The following is a 19,424-nucleotide window of genomic DNA, read 5'->3' on the forward strand; positions in this document are numbered from 1 at the left end:
GCTGGGCTCTAAAGCCCCTCCCAGCTCTAAATCTCTGCTCCTGGGAAATTTCATTGAGTCTGCCTGCTGTGTTAACAGCCTTGGGACTCCACAGCCAGTGCTTCTCCACAATATACTGAGAGGCCAAGCAGAAAGAAGGCTGCACTTGGGGTCAGGAGACCTCGGTTTGAATCCCACTTCAAATTCATGACCCTAGACAAGTGACTTTGCCTCTTCAAGCCTCAGTTCCTCCAGCTCTTAAATGGGTTTGATAATAAGCCATGACAGGGAAAGTGCTTTGAAGCACCACAGAAATGTCAACAAGCTATTGCTATTAACGAGACTTCTTTTGTTTCCGGCATTGGGTGTTCTCGTGCTCCAGGATCCATGGTCTCTTTGCTGTAGGGGAGGGGCTTTTAACCTGGGCCCCACACATCCAAAGACAGAATTCAGGGGGCCCATGAACTAGAGTGGGAAACAAATGACATCTTTATTTTCACTAATTTCTTTTTTTTCTCACTTAATAATATTTTATTTTTTCCAATTACATGTAAAGATAGTTTTCAACATGCATTTTAATAAGATTTTGAGTTCCAAATTTTTTTCTCTCTCTCTCCCCTCCCTCCTCCCGAGATAGTAAACAATCTGATGTAGGTTATACATATGCAATCATGTTAAAACATTTCCACATTAGTCCTGTTGTATTTTCACTAACTTCTGATTGAAATTTAGCATTTACTTCAATTATTTAAATACATTATTCTGAAAAGAGGTCCATGAGTTTCACCAGACTACCAAAGGGGTCCAGGACACACAAAAAGTTAGGACTCTCTGCTGTGGATTCTTCTTCTTTTAACACAGATCACAATCCCTCTTCTACTTGGTAGCCAGCCATTGAGAGATGTTATGACTGGAAATTAATTCCCTTTGGCCAACTTGGTAAAGGGCTCTCTGAACTTGGCCATGCTGTCCCTTGGACCTCTGACCATGTCACTCCCCTGATCAATAATCTCCAGTGGCTCCCTATTACTTCTAAGGATTAGATATACATTTGTCTGACATTTAAAGCCCTTAACAACCTAGTTCCAACCCACCTTTCCAGGCTTATTATTTTAATTTATTGTCTATTACTGATTTATTTATTATTTCTTACTCTCCTTCTCACAATCTATGGTCCAGCCAAGTGTCCTTTCTATTCCTCACACGTGACCCTCCACCTCCTGTCTCTTGCACTTACTACCTCCTCAAGCCTGGAATGATTCCCTCCTCATTTTCACTCCCAGTCCCAGGCTTCCTTCAAAGCTCCCCCCAATGCTATCTCTTAAATGAGCGCTTTCCTTATTTCTCCCAACTGCTAGCACCAATTCCCTCAGGAAAAAGCAACTTTATTTATATGTTTATATACTTACACATGCATATGTCAGGGTTTCTTAGCCGTTTGTGGTGTCATGGACCCTCCCTTTGGCAATTTGTTGAAGTTTATGGATCCCTTCTCAGAATCATGTTTTTAGATGCTTATAATTGAATTCATAGGAGTATAAAGGCAACTAACTATATTGAAACATAGCTATTAAAATATTAAAAATATAAGTTCATGGACCCAGGTGAAGAGTCCTTAGTATATATTGTCTTGCCTTATAGAATATAAACTCCCTGAGGGCAGGGACCATTTCATTTCTGTCTTAGTATTCCCTGTACCTGGCCCAGAGGAGTCACTTAATCAGTGCTTGTTGATTGTCTGATTAGATAGCAGACAGCCAGCCTTACCGCCACACAATCTAGGCTCCTGTGTTCATGCAGACCACTTGTCAGACATTGACCTTACTGTGTATGTTTTTGTGGGTATAGTATAGACAAGCAATAGTTGGTATGTCTTCCCCTGGAGATGTATTCATCTATATCTTATTCTTTCTCCCTCTCTCCCTCCTTCCTTGCTTCCTTCCTCTCTCCCTCCCTCTTTCCTCTTTCCTTCCTTTCCTTCCTTCCTTCCTCCCTTCCTCCCTCCCTCCCTCCTTCCCTTCCTTACTTCCTTCCTTCTTTCCTTTCTTCCCTCCCTTTCTTTTCTTTCTCTCTTGACAGAGAGCATCACTGTGCAAACCATGATGAACATTTTGCGGGATAAAGCCAGTGGAGTGTGTGTAGATTCTGACTCATTCCTCACTACTGCCAGCATCGTGTCTGTCCTGCCCCAGGGAGGGAGTTCACCATGCATCCACTACTTCACCGGGACCCCAGATCCCTCCAGGTGAGCCTGCCAAGCTGCCTTGGATAGCCACAAGCTACAGGTTGATGGTTATGCCTTCAAAGAGTGTCTTCTGTTGCTGAAACAAGTTTGATTCTCCCACTGATTAAATATCTGTTGACTTCAATCCTCCTGCTTAACTCCCTCATTTTATAGCTGAGGAAAATGAGGCACAGACAAGTTAGGTGACTTGTCAAGATCACCTAGCTCCTTAATGGGAGTGACAGGGCTGGATCCTAGGTTTTCTGACCTCCCAGTCCAGTGCTCTTTCTATCTATAGGGATGTCACACTAGGCTGACCATGGCAACTGAGGCAGTGCAGAGTACTAAACTTGGACCTTCTCTGGTACTTTATTGAATATTCCTTTTAGAATAATAACAGCTTAACAAAATGCCTTCCTCCTGGAAATCCTGTGATGTGATTATAGGATTGTGGATTTTGAGCTGGAGAGAGAAATATTATTATATTCATCTTACAGATGAAAAAACTAAAGCACAGAGAGGGTAAGTGATTTACCCAGGATCACACAGCTAGTGTTAGAGTCAGGAACTAATCCCAGGTCTCCTGAAATTGTGCCTTCCATTAATACTGCCTGCACTATAGCTTACCTTTATATAGCCCTGTTAGGTAGGTGCTCTTATTACTTCCTTTTTATCAATGAGGAAACTTAGAGCAGTTAACTTGGCCGGTATAACATGACTAGTAAATGTCTGAGGGAAGATTTGATTTCAGGTCTCTCTCTGACTCCAAATCCACCATGCTGTTCCTCAAAGATCTTGGGACAAAGGCATGAGGTTGCGGCATTAGAGTAAGGAAGAGAGAATTGGACTAGGGAGTCAGGAAACTTGGGCTCTAGCTTTGGCTTTGCCAGTTGTGAATTCTGTCTAAAGTTATGACTCTGACCTCAACCTATGGGCTCAGAGGATTTAAGTGGCTTAACCATGATCACACAGTTGGTGAGTGGTGGAGGTGGGATTTGATCTTTGGGGTCTCCTGACTCCATCTCCAAGACTTTTCCATGATACATCCTGTTTTCAACATAGTGTGTTTCATGGAATTGACTTCAAAGCATCTTAGGACCAGAAAGGACCTTGGACAGCTCCTTCACCTCTTAGGTAAGGTAGCTGTGACTCAGAGAGGTGAGCAACCATGTTGCTGTTGCTGTCTGAAGACTCTTCATTCTTCACTTTCTCTTCTTCCTTTTTATTTTAATCAAGAAAATTCATTCATTCCAACAGTGTCTCAGTCCTTACTTCCAGGACTCACTTTTATTGATGGGCACAGAACACTCCCTTCAATCTAATTCAATTCAATTCAACAAACATTAAATGTTTACTCTGGGGATACATAGAGAAACTGAACAATAGATCAGACCTCAGCAATTAATGTAATGATGAGAGAGAGGAATTTGATCCAGGGAAGTGAATAGCTAACTTCTCAGTGATAGAATGTAAGCTCTCTGAGGGCAGGGATGATCTTATTTTCTGTCTTTGTGTCCCAGTGCCTAGTACAGCACCTGGTATTAGTTGGTGGTTGATAAACGCTTGTTGATTGGTTCACTACTTCAAGTTGCAGATCTGACAAGGCTCCTAACTTCTCTTAGTTTTGTTATCATGGGGAATCCCCTTTAAGTATGAGTTGGACTAGATGTCTATGGAGGTCCCTTCTAACTCTTGAATTCTGTGATTCTATGATTCTGTGATTGCTTGAAATTTGATCAAGGACTTGTAGTCTATGAATAGATGTGGTATAGTAGGAATGGCCCTGGGTTGGATTCAAATCCTGGGCCTCAACTTCCTGTACTCAAAAGGAGATTATGGGATGCAGTTTGGGGGAGTGGATTGAATGCTGCATGTAGAGCCTTCAGAGGGCCTGGGTTTGAATGCCAACTCTGATACTTATTCTCTATATTACCTTGGGCAAATTGCTTCTGGGCCTCAATTTCCTCTTCTGTAAAATAAAGGGTTTGGCCCATGTGGCCACTGATGTCCTCTCTGGCTTTCCATCTGCGCTCTCATGACTGGGGAATTTCTAAAATCCCCTCCTGTTTTAAATTCTGCGAACCAGGATCTGAACCGAGACCCAGCTGACCCCAAATCTGGGGCTCTTTTTGGAACATCATACTGCCTCAATCTTTTGCCTTCTTTTTATATCAGCCAGGCACACAGGTACACAAAGTTTTCTTTGAATGAAGAAGGTGAAATGTTTTTGGTAGCCTCCTTTAAAAAATATAGAAGATTCCCTTGTCTCAAAGTTGACCTAAGTTGGTATACCTTTGAAATCAGGCAGCTGGGGAGAAGCATAACCCATTGGAAAAACCCTTTGGCTGGAGAACAGAAACAGTTGTAACTAGGATGGGGCAGTTGGGCCTTTGCCATAGGGTGCCAAATTTCAAGGACTCTGAAAGCACTTCCTACCTTTCTGAAGGGTAGGAACATCAGAGTTTATTACTCAGCAAGAAGACTTAGTTAAAACAAGAAGCTGCCTAGTGGCCCACTTCTTCTTCCCAACAGCTGCTCCCTAGGTCAACTCCTCCCCTTTTCAGGCTTTGAAAGTTTTACTTGCTGCTTGCTCTGGGTGTGGTTTGTACTATCCCAGTTACAAAAGTTTCTAGTTAGAGTTCTGATCAGACAAATTCTGTGCTCTGTGACCTTGGGAAAGTGGCTTCATTTCCCCGGGACTCAGTTTCCTCATGTGTAAAATGAAAGGGTTAAATTAGACAAAATCTTAGGTTCCTTCTAGTTAAAAAAAATCTTCAATTCAGTGATTGTAGATGTGCCAAGAAGTTAGATGTAGGCGTCTTCATTTCTTAGCAGCCAAAATAGAAAGGAATCATTTGTCTTGGGGAAAGTGGATGGCCTAATAAAATTATAGAAATGGATTGGAAACACCCTCTTTGTAATTTTTTGAGGTGAAAAAGTACTTTAGATTTTCAAGTGATTTTAAAATAAGGTTCTCCATATGATTAAGTGATCTGCAAAGACTTAGCAGAACATTAGAACTCTGGCTGAAAGATATCCATTCTTGACTGATAAATGAGCCACATTATCTATAATGATGGGAGAAAGATCACAGATCTGGGGTCCTGTATTTTTTAGTAATTGCACATGTTAACATTTCATATTTTGTCATGGGGAAACCTGCAGCAGCATTGCAGAAATATTGCTTGACTAGGAAGCAAGAGACATGGGTTCTAATCCTGGTTCTGCGTGGTATGAGGTATGTGACCTTGGGCTGGTTGATGAGTTGGAAGACCTCAGAAGCAGCTGTAAAATGAGGGGCTTGGACTAGATGACCTTGAAAGTCTCTCCCAGCACTAACATACTATGACTCTATGATGAAAGGTAAGGTGGTGTAGGGGAAATTGCTCTGGGGTTGAAGTCCCAGCCTGACTTGCTAATAACTGTGGACAAATCATTTAACCTATCTGAGCTTTGGTTCCCTCATCTCTAACCTCACTGAGCTGTGCTGAATTAACTCTTTGGAAACCTTAAAGAGTGTGAATTTACACTGAACATGTTTGCACATATTATAAACATACATATTTTAGTCCAGCCTGTGATTTCATCAGGATAGGGCTCTACTTCCATCAGTTTGCATTGGTGAAGGTCAGAAATTCCCTCCATCAGCACCAGTCAGCACCTTCTCTGGAGGGTCATCTGGGCTTCTGAGGGACTTGCCCAGAGTCATACAGCTACTTGGGGTCAGAGGGAGTCTTGAACCCAAGTGTTCCTTACTCCCAAGGCCAGCCTCTATCCACTGTACCAAGCTGACTCTGAGTTTGCCTATCCGTTCTATTTCTACTTCTATTAAAAAATGAAGTCTTCTGGGCACAGTGCCAGACCAGCGTACTTAGAAAACACATTGGTGAAGAGTGTGTTGTCTTAATTAACCCTCCCCAGTTAGATCATGGGACCTCCAAATGACATCATGACATCATTACTCTGTCCTCTCCTGTTCCAGATGACTGGTCTTCTGTGTCTTTTTTGTTCACTTGCTTGTTTATTCCATTCATTTCTTATAAAAGCTTTTTGTTGAACGTGTTTCCCTCATTTATACATTTAGAGGTTTGGGGGTAGCAGGGGAGGGGAACAGGAATGAATGGGGAGAACTATAACATTTAATCTGTTTGCATGAAAATCTCCACAGTTGTGCTTGCAGCTTGGTAAGCCATTGGATAACTTAAAGCACCCACGTAGTTGTTGTTTTTATAACAATAGCAAAAATAATAAAATGATACTATGAATGACTGGCCCAGTATCCTGTCTTTGATAGAATTTCCAATGGGAAACAAGTACCTGGTGACATCTTTATGAAAGTAAAGAATTAGATTGGAAAAAGTCTGACACCCTCAGCATTCTAAGGTTCCCACTAATGGGAAATCCTGTGGAGGCTCGAACACTGAGTATACTGTACCGACAAGGGGTGGGGTGAGGAGTAGGGAATCATGTGAGTGACTCTGACCTACTTTGCCCCAATGGTAGGCAGCAGTCATGTGTCCATCTCTTCCTTTATCTTTTGTCCCCTTCCCTTCTCAAAGGGCTGAACTAGAGGGGCCGGACTAGACTGGGCCTTGAGTAGGCTGGTCCTAACTGGGGATGCTGGGCAGGGCTGAGGTTTGCTGCTTTCCAATCTGGTCCTGGCATCGTACATCAGGTATATTCACACTCAACAGGAACCATCTGGCATGGGGGAGCCTAGGATTTTAGAACTGGAAGAGATCTTAGAAACTGTCTAGTCTGACCCTCTCATTTGACAGATGAGGAAACTGAGGCTCAGAGAGGTCAGCTGACTTGTCCAAAGTTATATCGTGGCAGAGGCAAGAGGTAAACCAAATCTGATTCAAAACCAAATACTCTCTTTACCATCACACCACATTCAGTCCTTTGAGTCTTACTTTGAAACAACTCTTAAAAATGTCCCTCTAGGTGGTGCAGTGGATAAAGCACTGGCCCTGGAGTCAGGAGGACCTGAATTCAAACCTGGCCTCAGACATATAACGTTCACTAGCTGTGTGACTCTGGGCAAATCGCTTAACCCCAGTTGCCTCACCTAAAAATAAAACTGCCCCTTCTCCTTCTGCCATCGTGGTTCAATCACTTGTTAACTCCCCGTTGGACAGTCTGACCTCGGACTGCAGTAAAAGTTGTAACCTCTCAAGGAACTAGGGTGGCTTCATCTCTCTGTATTCTGCACTGGTCTGACCACACCTCAAGATTTGTGTTCAAATCTGGGTGCCTCTTAAAATGAGGCTTAAATGATAAGCTGAGACATTTAGGTGTCACAGTGCAAAGAATGCTAGAATTGGAGTTAAGAAGAGCTGAATTTGAATATGATATATATGATGATGGGCAAGTCACTCAACCTATCTCAGGCTCAGTTTTATCATCTATAAAATGGGGACAATAGTAGCATCCATCTTCCAGAGTTGCCAATATTAAATGATAAAAAGTGTTTTGCAAACTTTAAAGGGCTATTTGTATAAATACCATCATCATCATCATCATCATTGTTATTATTAGCCAAAAAGCTTCTGGGGAGGGCAGCCAGACTGGCCTTAAATTCACTCTGTATGAGAATCAGTTCAAAGAACTGGGTGTGTTTATGAAGAAGACTTGGGGAGGGGCATGGACATGCCAGCTATCCTCAGTGATTTGAAGGGCTTTAAAGGAGGGGATAGATTTGTCCTGTTTGCCCTCAGCGGGCAGAGCCAGGAGCAATAGGCACAGGCTGCAGAAGGTAGCTGTAGGATGGATGTAAAGTGAGGCAGTGTAGACACAGAGCTGGCTTTGAAGCCAGGAAGACTTGGGTTTGAATCCTGCCTTTGACCCATCCTTACTGTGTGACTCCGGACAAATCACCTAACCCCTCAGTGCTCTGGGCAGCTCTTTAAAAATACAGGTTGGAAAGAAGGTGCTGACTTGCATTTGGAGAGCGAATGCCCTGGACTATTGAATTCAAGTTGCCCATCCCTGTCTCTAACATTCTTATGCTAGACCTTGATGGCAGAGGGGAAAGAGTCTTTCGGGAAGTATCCAAGGCAGGTCCTAGTTATTGATTCATCATTTCCTTACCATTTATCACACGGTCTTTTCAACATGATAAAGATTAGTGATTAAAAAACAGTTGATACTTTTACCTTAAATCACAAACTTAGAGCTGGAAAGAATCACTGAGGTCCTGTGGTCCAACCCCTCCATTTTAGAGGTGAGCAAACTGGAGCTTACAAAGCTCAGCTCACTGGTCCAAGGTCACATAGGTAGTAGAATTCGAAATGACACAGCTTCATTTTACCTGCAGTTCTCAGAAATGTATTCATTGATCCATCTCTCACAAAATTTAGACCTCGGGCCAGTCTGTAGTGGTCAGTGTGGGCTCCTTAGCCTGGCATTCAAGGCCCTGTGCTCTCAGATACCTTTGCAGCCTTTTCCCATAGCACTCCTCCAGCCAAACTAGATTGTTTGCCTCCTGACCCCAAAGCTGTTCTTTCTTCTTCTTTGGGGGCAAGAGATGGTGTATCAGCATATGAAGGGGATTGTAGGTCCAAAGTCAGAACATATAGAAGAAAATTCTGGCTTTATCGCTTTTTAGATGTGTAACTTTCCCTCTCTGTGACTCAGTTTCCTCATCTGTAAAATGACAGATTCCTTTGGGTCCTTTCCACCTTTAAATCTGTAAACCTATGCTTGGCCTTAAGCCTGCTTTACTCAATCTGAGCCCCACCTTCCTCAGTGCACAGTGGACGTAAGAACACCTGTCCCGGCCATCTCTCATGTTTGCTGCGCAGAGCAGATGTACGTATATTCCCTTCACAGACCTTGAAGTGTGATAGAAATGATCAGGGAGCATTAATCTTATGCTGCCTCTCCGATCACCCAAAGAAGATGAATTCTTGGAAAACAAGAGGCTCTTCTCCACTGGTGTCAGGGCTAGGGGTGATTGATCTGTCATGGGGTTCCAAAAGCATCGAATGCCATTTCTTGGAACTGATTGTGAGGGCAACTGGAAGTTGAAAGAGATCAGGTCAGGAACCAGCTCCAGAAATCTAGGAGGTAAAACCAGGCTGGCTGGTGCCATTGTTGTCTGGATCTTAGGCTGTGGGACCTGGTTGCCCTCAACCTTACTGTGAGACAAGGGTCTTGGGGGCCAGAGTCCCCGGCCAAATAGAATACTTTTAGGGGCAGCTAGGTGGTGCAGTGGATAGAGCACTGGCCCTGGAGTCAAGAGGACCCGAGTTCAAATCTGGCCTCAGACACATAATACTCACTAGCTGTGTGACCCTGGGCAAGTCACTTAATCCCATTGCCTAGCCAAAAAAAAACAAACCACAAAACAAATATAATACTTTTAACAACCTCTTTTGTTTTAATAGTCAGCCATGAAGAGCCCATGCTTCCTAGGTGTCATCGCTAACCAGCCCAGCATTTGTGTGAGGCAGGCAGCCAGCATCTCCGCTTCTAATACCCCTAGGATGTCTCTGCTGAGAGCTAGGTGCATCTCAGAATCTATTTCACAAAGTCATTTTACGGATGAGGAAACTGAGGCCCAGGAAGATTATCCAATCCAACCCCCTCCCTTTACAGTCAAGAAAAGATGCTGGGGAGCGCCATAGTGCGTAGAGCTTTGGGCCTTGAGTCAGGAAGACCTGAGTTCAAATCTAGCTCAGACATTTATCAGCTGTGTAACCTTGGGCAAGTTACTTAATCTCTGTCTGCCTCAGCTTCCTCAGCTGTAAAATGAGTGCTAGTAATGGGTGTTGTAAGGATAAAATGAGATATCTATTAAGCACTTTAGTATAGTGTCTGGTACATAGTAGGTACTTAAATCCTTCTTCCCTTCCCCCTTCCCCTTTTATGTTCTTTATGTATATTGTTTCTCTTTACCAGCTCAGAGGGTAGTATGCTGAGGGTCACCAATGGCTTGCAGGCTTTCTGTAGGACAGACTCTGTATGACATGGAGGGAATGAGGGAGGAGATCCCCTCAATGGATTCTGCCCAAGGCAGGACCCTGGAGCAGTGGAGCTTCAGGGCTGCCTGTACTGGATGAAGCCCACTGCTGTCTGGGGTTTCTGGGACAGCTGTCATGCTTTCAGTGTTCATGTTCATTGATATGACATCTGTATTGATTTGCAGTGGCTCTCTCTCTCTCTCTCTCTCTCTCTCTCTCTCTCCCTCTCTCCCCCTTCCTCCCCTTCTCTCTCTTCCCTCCCTCCTTCTTTCTCTCTCCTCCCTTCTCTCTCTCTCTCCCTTCTCTCTCTTTCCCCCTCCTTCTTTCTCTCTCCTCCCCCCCCTTCTCTCTGTCTTTCTCTCTGTCTCTGTCTTTCTCTGTCTCTCTCTGTGTCTCTCTGACTTCCTGCTGCTAGGCACTGACAGATGATGCTTGCTGTACAGCAGCTGCACCAGGGGTATAGGGTTTGAGGGTGAAGCAGTAGCTGGTCCAGGCCAGCAGGAGGGAGTTTCCAGCTGTATGCCTCTGCCTGTGGCATTGGACCTCTGTCTGCCCCCTTCTCTCAGTATCTCACAGGCTCCTGGAGTCCTTGGAGGGACACAGTGAAAGCAGTTCTTGCTGACACTCACCGATTTCCATCTGTTTGGAGAATCAATTTCTCTAGCTCGATATGTGGACTCTTGTGCCATTCTCCATCCACTCCAATGGAAGAGAACAAATGGACTTGATTATTGGCAGGATTTGTTTTTGACAACCAAAAGAAAAAATGTTCTTCTTATTGACCTTTAAAGGATGGAAGTGTGGTTTTCCTACCATTGACTCGGGTGACTGGCCTGGTATTAAGGTCCAATCTGTGAGGTTGGGGAAGGGGAAGAGGGCAGGCGAGAAGGAGAATTCCAGTCACCTCCCACCTTCTCCCCTGCCATGCACTCTGCAGTCTGGTGACACGGCTTCCTTGCTGTACGCAAACACAACACCCCATGTCTTGACTCCAGGCATTTTCCCTGGCTGTCCCCAAGCTCTCTCCCCTCTTCTCTGCCTACCGGCTTTGTTCGAGCCTCAGCTAAACCTCCCCCTTCTAAGCAGCCTTCCCCAGCCCTCCTTATTGTTAGTGACTGCCCTCTGAAATGGATTGTTTATTTATGTACTCGATTTTTTGTGTATTTATGTATTCCTCTATCTATCCGGCATATATCTAATTTGTAAATAGCTGTTTGCATATTGTCTCCCCGACTAGGCTGTGAGCTCCTCGAAAGCAGACATTTACCTTTGCCCCTCTTTTTTTGTATTCCCAGTACTTAGTACAGTGCCTCGCACATAGTAGGTGCTTGATAGATGTTTGTTGACTTGACTTGGACCACAGGATTATAGATTTATGGCTGGAAGGGAGCTCAGAGGCCATCCTTTCATTTTATAGATGAGGAAACTAAGGGACAGAGAAGTTAAGTGACTTGCCCAGGATCGCCCAATTAGTAAATGTCTCAGGTAGGATTTCCACTCTGGACCTGTTTATTATGCTGTGCTGCCTCCAAGACCATTAGGGCTTTGCCTTTAGGGTTTTGTTCAGGGTCTATTGTCTAAGTCTTGTCTCCTCCACTAGACTGTGGTTCATAGAGAGCAAGGACACAGGACCTCCACTTCTCCACATTGTCCATTGCGCCCTAGAGCAACGCACTGAATCTTAGCATTCTAAAAACATTTGCTGAGTGAATGGATGGATCGTTAGGGCTGAAAATCCCCACCTCCCTAGAGGGTCTAAGAGGATTGGCATGAAACTCTCTGAGGGCAGAAACACCATCTTATTACCAGCATAATAAGGCAGTGAATGGTATGAGAGAGAACTCTGGGTTTGAAGCCATAGCATGACAGTGGAAAGAGGGACAGATTTGGTGCTGGAGGATCTGAATTCAAATTCTGACTTTTCCCCTTCTTTCATTCGTCAGTCGTCAAGTCAATTGGGCAAGCCACTCAATTTCAATTTTCTGAGTAACTGTTGTTATTGGTCAGTCATTTCAGTCCTGTCTGACTTTGTGCCCCCCCCCCCCCGTTGGCCATATTCACATAAGGCAGGGGACAGGCTTGTGGGTTCTGTCAAGGTCTCTAGCTGGGAAACAAATGTATTGATGCTACTGAGGCTGATTACTTGGAGTGGTTTGCCATTTCCTTCTCCAGCTCATTTTACAGATGAGAGAAACTGAGGCAAACAGAATCAAATGATTTGTCCAGGGTCGCACAGCTAGTAAGCGTCTGTGACCAGATTTGAACTCAGGTCTTTCTGACACCAGGCCTGTTCTATCCACTGCGCCGCCTATCTGCCAGTCATTCTTAATAATAGCTAGAATTTATATAGCACCTACTACACACCAGGCACTATACTAAGTGCTTTGCAAATATTATTTAATCCTCATTACAACCCTGAGAAGTAGGTGCTGTTATTATTCTGATTTTACAGATGAGGAAACTGAGGCAAACAGAGGTGAAGTGACTTGCCCAAGGTTACACAGCTAGGAAGTGTCCAAGGCTGAATTTGAACTCAGGTCTTCCTGATTCCAGGTCCAGAGCTCCGTGCACTATGGTGCCCCCTAGCTGTCTTTTCTTGGCTGTAAAATGAGAGGATCTCTTCTAGCCCTAAATCTGTGTTCTTACCTGTGATCAGGGGTCTTTCTGGCCTCAGTTTCTGCACGTATAAAATGAGGTGGTTGGAGCAGACAATTTCTAAAACCCTCTGCTAGCTTTAAAGTTCTGTTCTATGAAACCCAGCTGTTTTTATTATCTGTGTGACTGGATATAATGAATAACCTCTCTGGGTCTCAGTTTCTTTATCTGTACAATGGGAGTATAGAACTGAACTAGATGGCTCTAAGTTCCCTCCACCTTTATGTTCAGGAGGCAGCACCTCCAAACCTGCTTGTCTAGGCTGCAGCTGCCCTATAACAATCATTGGTGCCTAACAGCAAGATGTCATTGAAGGAAAGCCAACTCAAATGTTTTCGTATTAAATATTTTTGTTTGCTTGAAAAAACCTCTCCTCCCCTTCCAGGTCCATATTCAAGCCCTTCATTTTTGTGGACGATGTAAAGCTTGTCCCTAAAGTCCAGTCTCCCTGCTTCGGGGAGGATGACCCCGCCAAAAAGGAGCCCCGTTTTCTGGAGAAGCCTGACCGCCGACACGAGCTCTATAAAGCCCACGAGTGGGCTCGGGCTGTCATTGAGAGTGATGAGGTGAGGTGCGGCGTGGGAGGGGAGAGGGCGGGAAACATGGGCCCTTCCCCCTTGTCTAGGGGCAGGGGTGGGCACGGGAAGCACGTGTAGGAAGGTGACCCTGATCTCTGAGGTTTGCTCCTGGTCATCCACATTCCCGGAGAACCTTCTCAGACTTGCCACTTTACTTTTCAGCAGATTCTTGGTTGCTGTTACATTTTTCCATCAAAGTCTTTTGCAACAAACCAGAAACAAAGTCTCCCACTAAAATGTTGTCCTGAGATTCCATTTGACTTATGAATAGCCTTCTTCCCTTTGTGGCTTCATTTTGTCAAAAACTGCCTCTTCAATGAGGATGGAATTCTTTTTAGAAATCTCATCTCTTGCTTTTCACCAAAGACAAGTTATTTATAAGCATTAAGGTGAAAATACACACTTGCCACGAATAGTCTAATAATAAGAATTACAATGTTGTGCTATTTGAATAAATCCAAATACACACACCTGTTCCCCACCACCACCATCTTAGTTCTTCACACAGAGTTCCAAAGCATCAATTCAGACTTGAACATTCCCTAGTAAGCCTACCCCCAGAGACGCCCACAGCATGGCTAGCCATCCCTGCCTGTTGTTATTAACAGAATGGATGGGATTGGAGGCTGGGAGGCCAGCCTTCTTCCTCCAAAAATAACAGACTTGGAGGGAACCAACCTAGCTGTTGTTAACTAGTATCAATAAGACATGCCAACCAGTTTTCCCCAGGATATGGGACATTATTAAGGTTGCTCATGCCCCTTGAGGTTTAGGAAATATGCAATTTACTTCTTTTGTTAAGAGCTGGGCAGGTTTTCTATCACAGAGATCTAGTGTAAAATGGGGTATGTGTATCCTACCATGGTGGAAAAAGCATGGGATTTGTAGTCAGAACTTGCGTCTAGGCCCTTCCACGTACTCCGAGTACGACTTTCAGCAAACCACTTTTCGCCTCTGGAGATCATCTCTGGGCCCTGGTCTCCTCATAGACGAGAAGAGGTCGCACTAGGTGACATCCACGGTCCCTTTGAGCTTTAAGTCCATGATCCTTTCTTTGGTGTATTTGTACCAATAGGAAGAGAAAGATGATTTGAATATTATCTCATTTATGCAGTGGCTATGTGACTCAGGACAACTCAGCCAACTTTTCTGGGCCTCAGTTTCTTCATCTGTAAAATAAGATGCCTGGGCTTGGCAGCCTTTGAGATTCCTTCCAGTCCTAGGTCTAGGCCTTGCTACTCCATGTCCCTGTCTCAGTTTCCTCACTTGTCAAATGAAGGCCTCTAAGGTCCCTTCCAGCTGTGGAGCGAGAATCCTTTGAACCCTGTCTATTCATGATGAGATGATGCCTGAGGTCCCCTTCCCTTTTCATTCCACAATTCTACCATATTCAAAGCGGCAAGGCAGCCGATCAACTGCACAGAGAGGTTTTCCATGTGGTTGGTTATGACGCACCATAACCCTGTGTCTCTTTCCTCAGGATCAAGGTCACAAGCTCATGGAGACCATGTTGGACCTGGAGAAACAAGGGCTGGAGGCCATGGAAAGCATTCTGAGCAGCACTGACCCTATGGACCCCACTGAAGTGGCCGACCTTTTCTATGATTGTGTTGACACGGAGATTAAGTTCTTTAAGTGAAGTAAGCCCACCCTTTCTCTCCTCTCACTTAGAAACTCCCTACTTGGCCAAACTCCAAGCAAAACCAATCCCCTCTCCTCTTTGAGTAAAATAGAAGATGAATATTTCAGCCCCCTTTTCTAAACAACCAGTCTAATTTTAACTCACACTCTGTGCTTTTGGTCTTGGAAAGAAACTCCCTCGGCCCTCCTAAGATTTAGCCAGTATTCGTTTTTTTCACTAGCCTGATCTTTGGCTTTATATGACTAATGGTGGATATTAAGTGGCTGTTATCTTATTTCAGTGATGATGGGCACGCTTAGCCTTTTCCCAAGAAGATTAGCGCTTGTCAAGCCCTGAAGGATAGTCTTTACATTGCCGAATTTTCAGGAAGGCAAAACGAAAGCAAAACCTTTAAAGAGTCTTTCTCTCTTCTTAGTAGCTGTTTCAAGTTTAACAAACTGGCTTTTCTTTGCCTGGTCACATGCTGTTTTGTGTAGAGTCCAAGGAGAACGTCAGCAGTGTGGCCACGATTTTCCAGCGGGTGTGCTGGCTGACACCCCATGGAATGCTTTTCTGGGCCACTAGAACAGATGGATGAGAGGAGGACCTTCCTGGCCCATGTTCCGATGACTGGAGCTACAGGCATGTTTTTCTTCTAGTCAGTGTGCTTGCAGTGTGTCTCCAGGAAGGCTCTTAAGGAGCGAGAGGCACACACACGATTGTCTCAGAGGGAACTGGACACATTTGAGAGGCGCTGAGTCAGTGCATGGATTGATGCTGAAACAGCCCCTCCAGCACAGAGCTCGGCAGGCCAGCTGCTTCTCCACCTGGATGGTGTCATGTATATAGATGATTCAGAACCAAGCTGCTGCTGGCTAGCTTGAGGTTACTGTAATTAAATGGCCCCATGGAAGGATTCCAAACGTACAGAAGCTGGGAATCCGCCAACATGCAAGGCAGAGGGGGAAAACCAGCAGCCAGTGACCATGCAGGCATCAGCTGATGTTCTTACATGCCCAGATTCCCTCACTTCTCTGGGAAACTTGGAGGCACTCTCCCTGTGTATGCATTATCTCAGCAGCCAGTTAGGGTAGTTAAGTTGATTCGTTCTGCACGTGTAGAATTAAGTGAAAGAAAGCAATTTGTCAACAGCGCCTGGAAACCAGCTTAAGGGGTGCCCAGATTGGGTCAGTGCTATGAAGACCGAGTACAAGGAGGGCTAGAGAGGTCCAGCATTGCTCTGCAGGGCAGCTATTGGACCCTGTCTCCTGAATAGCTGGTGTTTATTTACAAGTCACTTTAAGGCTTCCCAAGTGGGTTACCTGCAGCGTAGTCTATTTCCTGCTGCTAGCTGTACATTGTTGACTTCTCCTCTGTCTGACTCTTTTTCCTCACTGTTTCCCCACTTCTCAGCTGCCGTCTCCCAAAAAGCTTACATGGGGAAAGCTCTTAGACCAAGGCGTCCCCTCTCCCCTTCCTTGCTTGACTGGGAAGGGACTGACACGTGTTTTCTAAAGCCCTCATTTATTATTAAAATGGTCCCCCCAAAAAGGTCATAATTTTAAGTGGGTGATGAGATGATCATCAGCTGAAACGGATAAATATAACAACGAATGAAGGGAACAGGAGTAAGTTAGGGCACCTGGTCTGGGGCCATTGGGATGGGATTACTTTGCACCACTTGTGTTGGTAGGACCCTACAGTTGGGACAGCTTTGAAGGTTACCTACCCTTCACAATGTTGTAGCTCCAGCCTTCTTCCTTCTGTACATATGCTCCTTGCTTTAAACCTGTTAGCCAAAGTCCTGTGGTGGTTGAAAAGCATGGCTATTTTATCAAATTCTGTATCTTATGATGTTAACTCCAAGTGAATGGATGCCTGAGAGCTGTCCAGGTGAAAGAAAGCACAGACTGCGGGGTGTGCTTCTTTCAGAGTGAGGGAAGGCAGGGCCACAAAAACACAACAATAAATTTGCCTCCGTTTTCACACTGCGGGCTACCAACTGTACAATTTTCTCTCTGGAGAGCAGGATAAGACCCTTGACTACTTCTGTTTAGTTTCCATGGCCACAACAGCTTTCATGGGCTTCCCATATACTGGTGGAAGTAGAGGGTAGGAATGGTGGAGATAGTTTGGTGATGTACCACATCTCAGTGGTCATTCTTGAGTTGAGCTGTAGACTATGGGTTCTTAGACCCCACAGACTCCTTTGGCAGTCTGGGGAAGCCTGTGAACCCCTTTGCAGAATCATATTTTTAAATGTGTAAAATTAAATATATAGAATCACAAAGGAAGACAGTTACATTGAAAGGCAATTATAAAATTTTTTTAAAAAACATTCATGGACCCCTTGAGATTTATCCATGGACCCCAGGTGAAGGACCCCTGTAATGGAAGGAGTGATGATATAATATGGGGTATCTTAAATAAACTAAGAAAACCTGGAGAGAAATTCTACAAATTCATGATGGGTACGGGGGGCCAGTAGACCTTTCGCTATTGAGAACTCAGAGATCTGCTCCGTATCAACCAAGCTGATTTGAATGTTGAGAAAATAAATTTGGTTCTCCTGATTCCTACTGTGGCTTAAGTCCTTACTGGTATAATCCTAAAGCTGAACCTTGTTGCTCTAGCTTGATGCCTGGACCCCACAGACAAGACTGCTGAGACTATACACTGACCTTGCTTGGGCAGATCAAAAGAATGGCGGAGCAGGCTCTGGCAGGTTATTTGGACCAACCCTTTCTATGCTGTTCCTAGCCCAGCATCACTATGCTGATTCAATGACTCAGAGCAAGTTTGGTTTCTTGGATAAGGCTGGTTACGAGGAAATGTGGACCTCGTATTGCATGCACGCTGGGGACAGCCCCTGACTAATTTCCATTTCCCCAGGAGTGATGGGAAGGTGGCCACTGAAAAGCAATTATATTTGGGTAGGCTAAGTCATTGATGTTTCTGCTACTCCCTCTGAATGGTTTTGCATATTTAGTTAACTACTTATACAATTCTGTGCCTGATCTGATTGGGCCTTTGCCTTCTGTGGCTGAAGAAATACAAAACCAAACCAAAACAACCCAACTTCAAACTAACAAAAACTTAATGGGGGCTTTAGGTCTCTTGGAAAATGCTTGAGGAGGCTCATAAACTCCAGTCTGTTCACTGAGAGAGAAGTGATATCGTAGGCATGACATTTTTTAAAAATAAAGTCCAAAGTTTGGAATGTTGACAAATTTACCATATTTATGATGTGGGAGCCATCTTTGGATTCAGAAGACATAACCAATAAGGGCAGAGAGGCTGGCCACAATCATCATCCAGCCCAAGACAACATTAATTCGATTGTTGTCTAGTTAGAACCTGGCTGCTTACCAGCCACAGACGAGGACAAGCCAACCATTTTGAGAGGAAAGAGCCCGGCTTTTATAAAATGAAAGGTTTCGAGTGGTAAAGGTTATAATGTGAAACCTACGAATTATTCAAATGATCTGTATGAGGTCATCACCGTGAAGAAGCCCCTGCATCAGAACATGCAGACATTTACTCCACTTAGATCCCAATAACACAGTTCTTGGCTGTTGAGCGAAGACACGAAATTATCAGAACGTACATATGCCAAGAGAGACATCATGGCCTAGTGAGTAGAGTCAGCCTTGGGGTCGGGAAGATCTGGGTTCAAGTCTTGCCTCTCTGGTACACAGTTGTTACACAGACCCACTTCTCTCAGCCATGGAGGCCAGGCAACTCCATTAATTGGATTATTCTTAGCCAATGCTGATCATTTCATGCAACTTCTAAATCCCATTTACAGTTTCTGATTCTGTGTCAATGTGTGCTTTCTCTGACTGAACCCAAACACTATGTGAACCTTCATTTGCTAATTCCTTGTGGAAACTCACCTGCACCTGTTTGCAATCATCTCGTGATAAACTGAAGTGTCTTTAATGGAAAAATACTCTTTGTTGAGAACAATGAAAGAGGAAACATTCTTTTTCCTGTTGTGGGAGCAGACAATGTAGTTATGATGATGATTTTTTTTTAACCAATGCCTTTGAACAGGAAGATATTCTTCTCCAGCTCTTTCCTCTATGACCTTGTCTATAAATGCATTATGCATAAAATTAAAACTACTGAATCACCCTAAACTGCCTCCTTTGTGATGTCTCAGCTGTCCCATAAATAAATGCAGGGAGAGGTTGGAGCCAGAGAGTTGATTGGAATGGGCCCTACCCCTGCCTCCGTTATGTCTCGCCTGAGGAATGAGCTCACCTAGCCAAGGAGGTCCAGAAAAACACGTTGCCCCTTCCAGCTGAATATGATTATGCCCTAAGTAGGTCAGGGTGAGTCATGATTCATACCTTCCTATGACAGGAAGAGAGTATAATGACATTCTCACCCACCTC

At 44.4% G+C, this 19,424-nt stretch overlaps 1 protein-coding gene across 1 annotated transcript in view; it reads left to right on the forward strand.

The window, feature by feature from the left end:
* LOC114050516 (secernin-1) overlaps positions 1-19,166 on the forward strand; it is a 64,833-nt gene extending 45,667 nt beyond the window's left edge. Inside the window, exons 6-9 of the mRNA XM_027872273.1 lie at positions 2,059-2,224; positions 13,211-13,391; positions 14,884-15,043; positions 15,326-19,166. Of these exons, the coding sequence (XP_027728074.1) occupies positions 2,059-2,224; positions 13,211-13,391; positions 14,884-15,042 (506 nt within the window). The 3' untranslated portion in view covers position 15,043; positions 15,326-19,166. The remainder of the gene's footprint in view (positions 1-2,058; positions 2,225-13,210; positions 13,392-14,883; positions 15,044-15,325) is intronic.
* The last annotated feature ends 258 nt before the right edge of the window (positions 19,167-19,424 follow it).

The sequence above is a fragment of the Vombatus ursinus genome, unplaced genomic scaffold (genome assembly GCF_900497805.2).
Source record: "Vombatus ursinus unplaced genomic scaffold, bare-nosed wombat genome assembly UNPS02014799.1, whole genome shotgun sequence".
NCBI classification, from domain to species: domain Eukaryota; kingdom Metazoa; phylum Chordata; class Mammalia; order Diprotodontia; family Vombatidae; genus Vombatus; species Vombatus ursinus.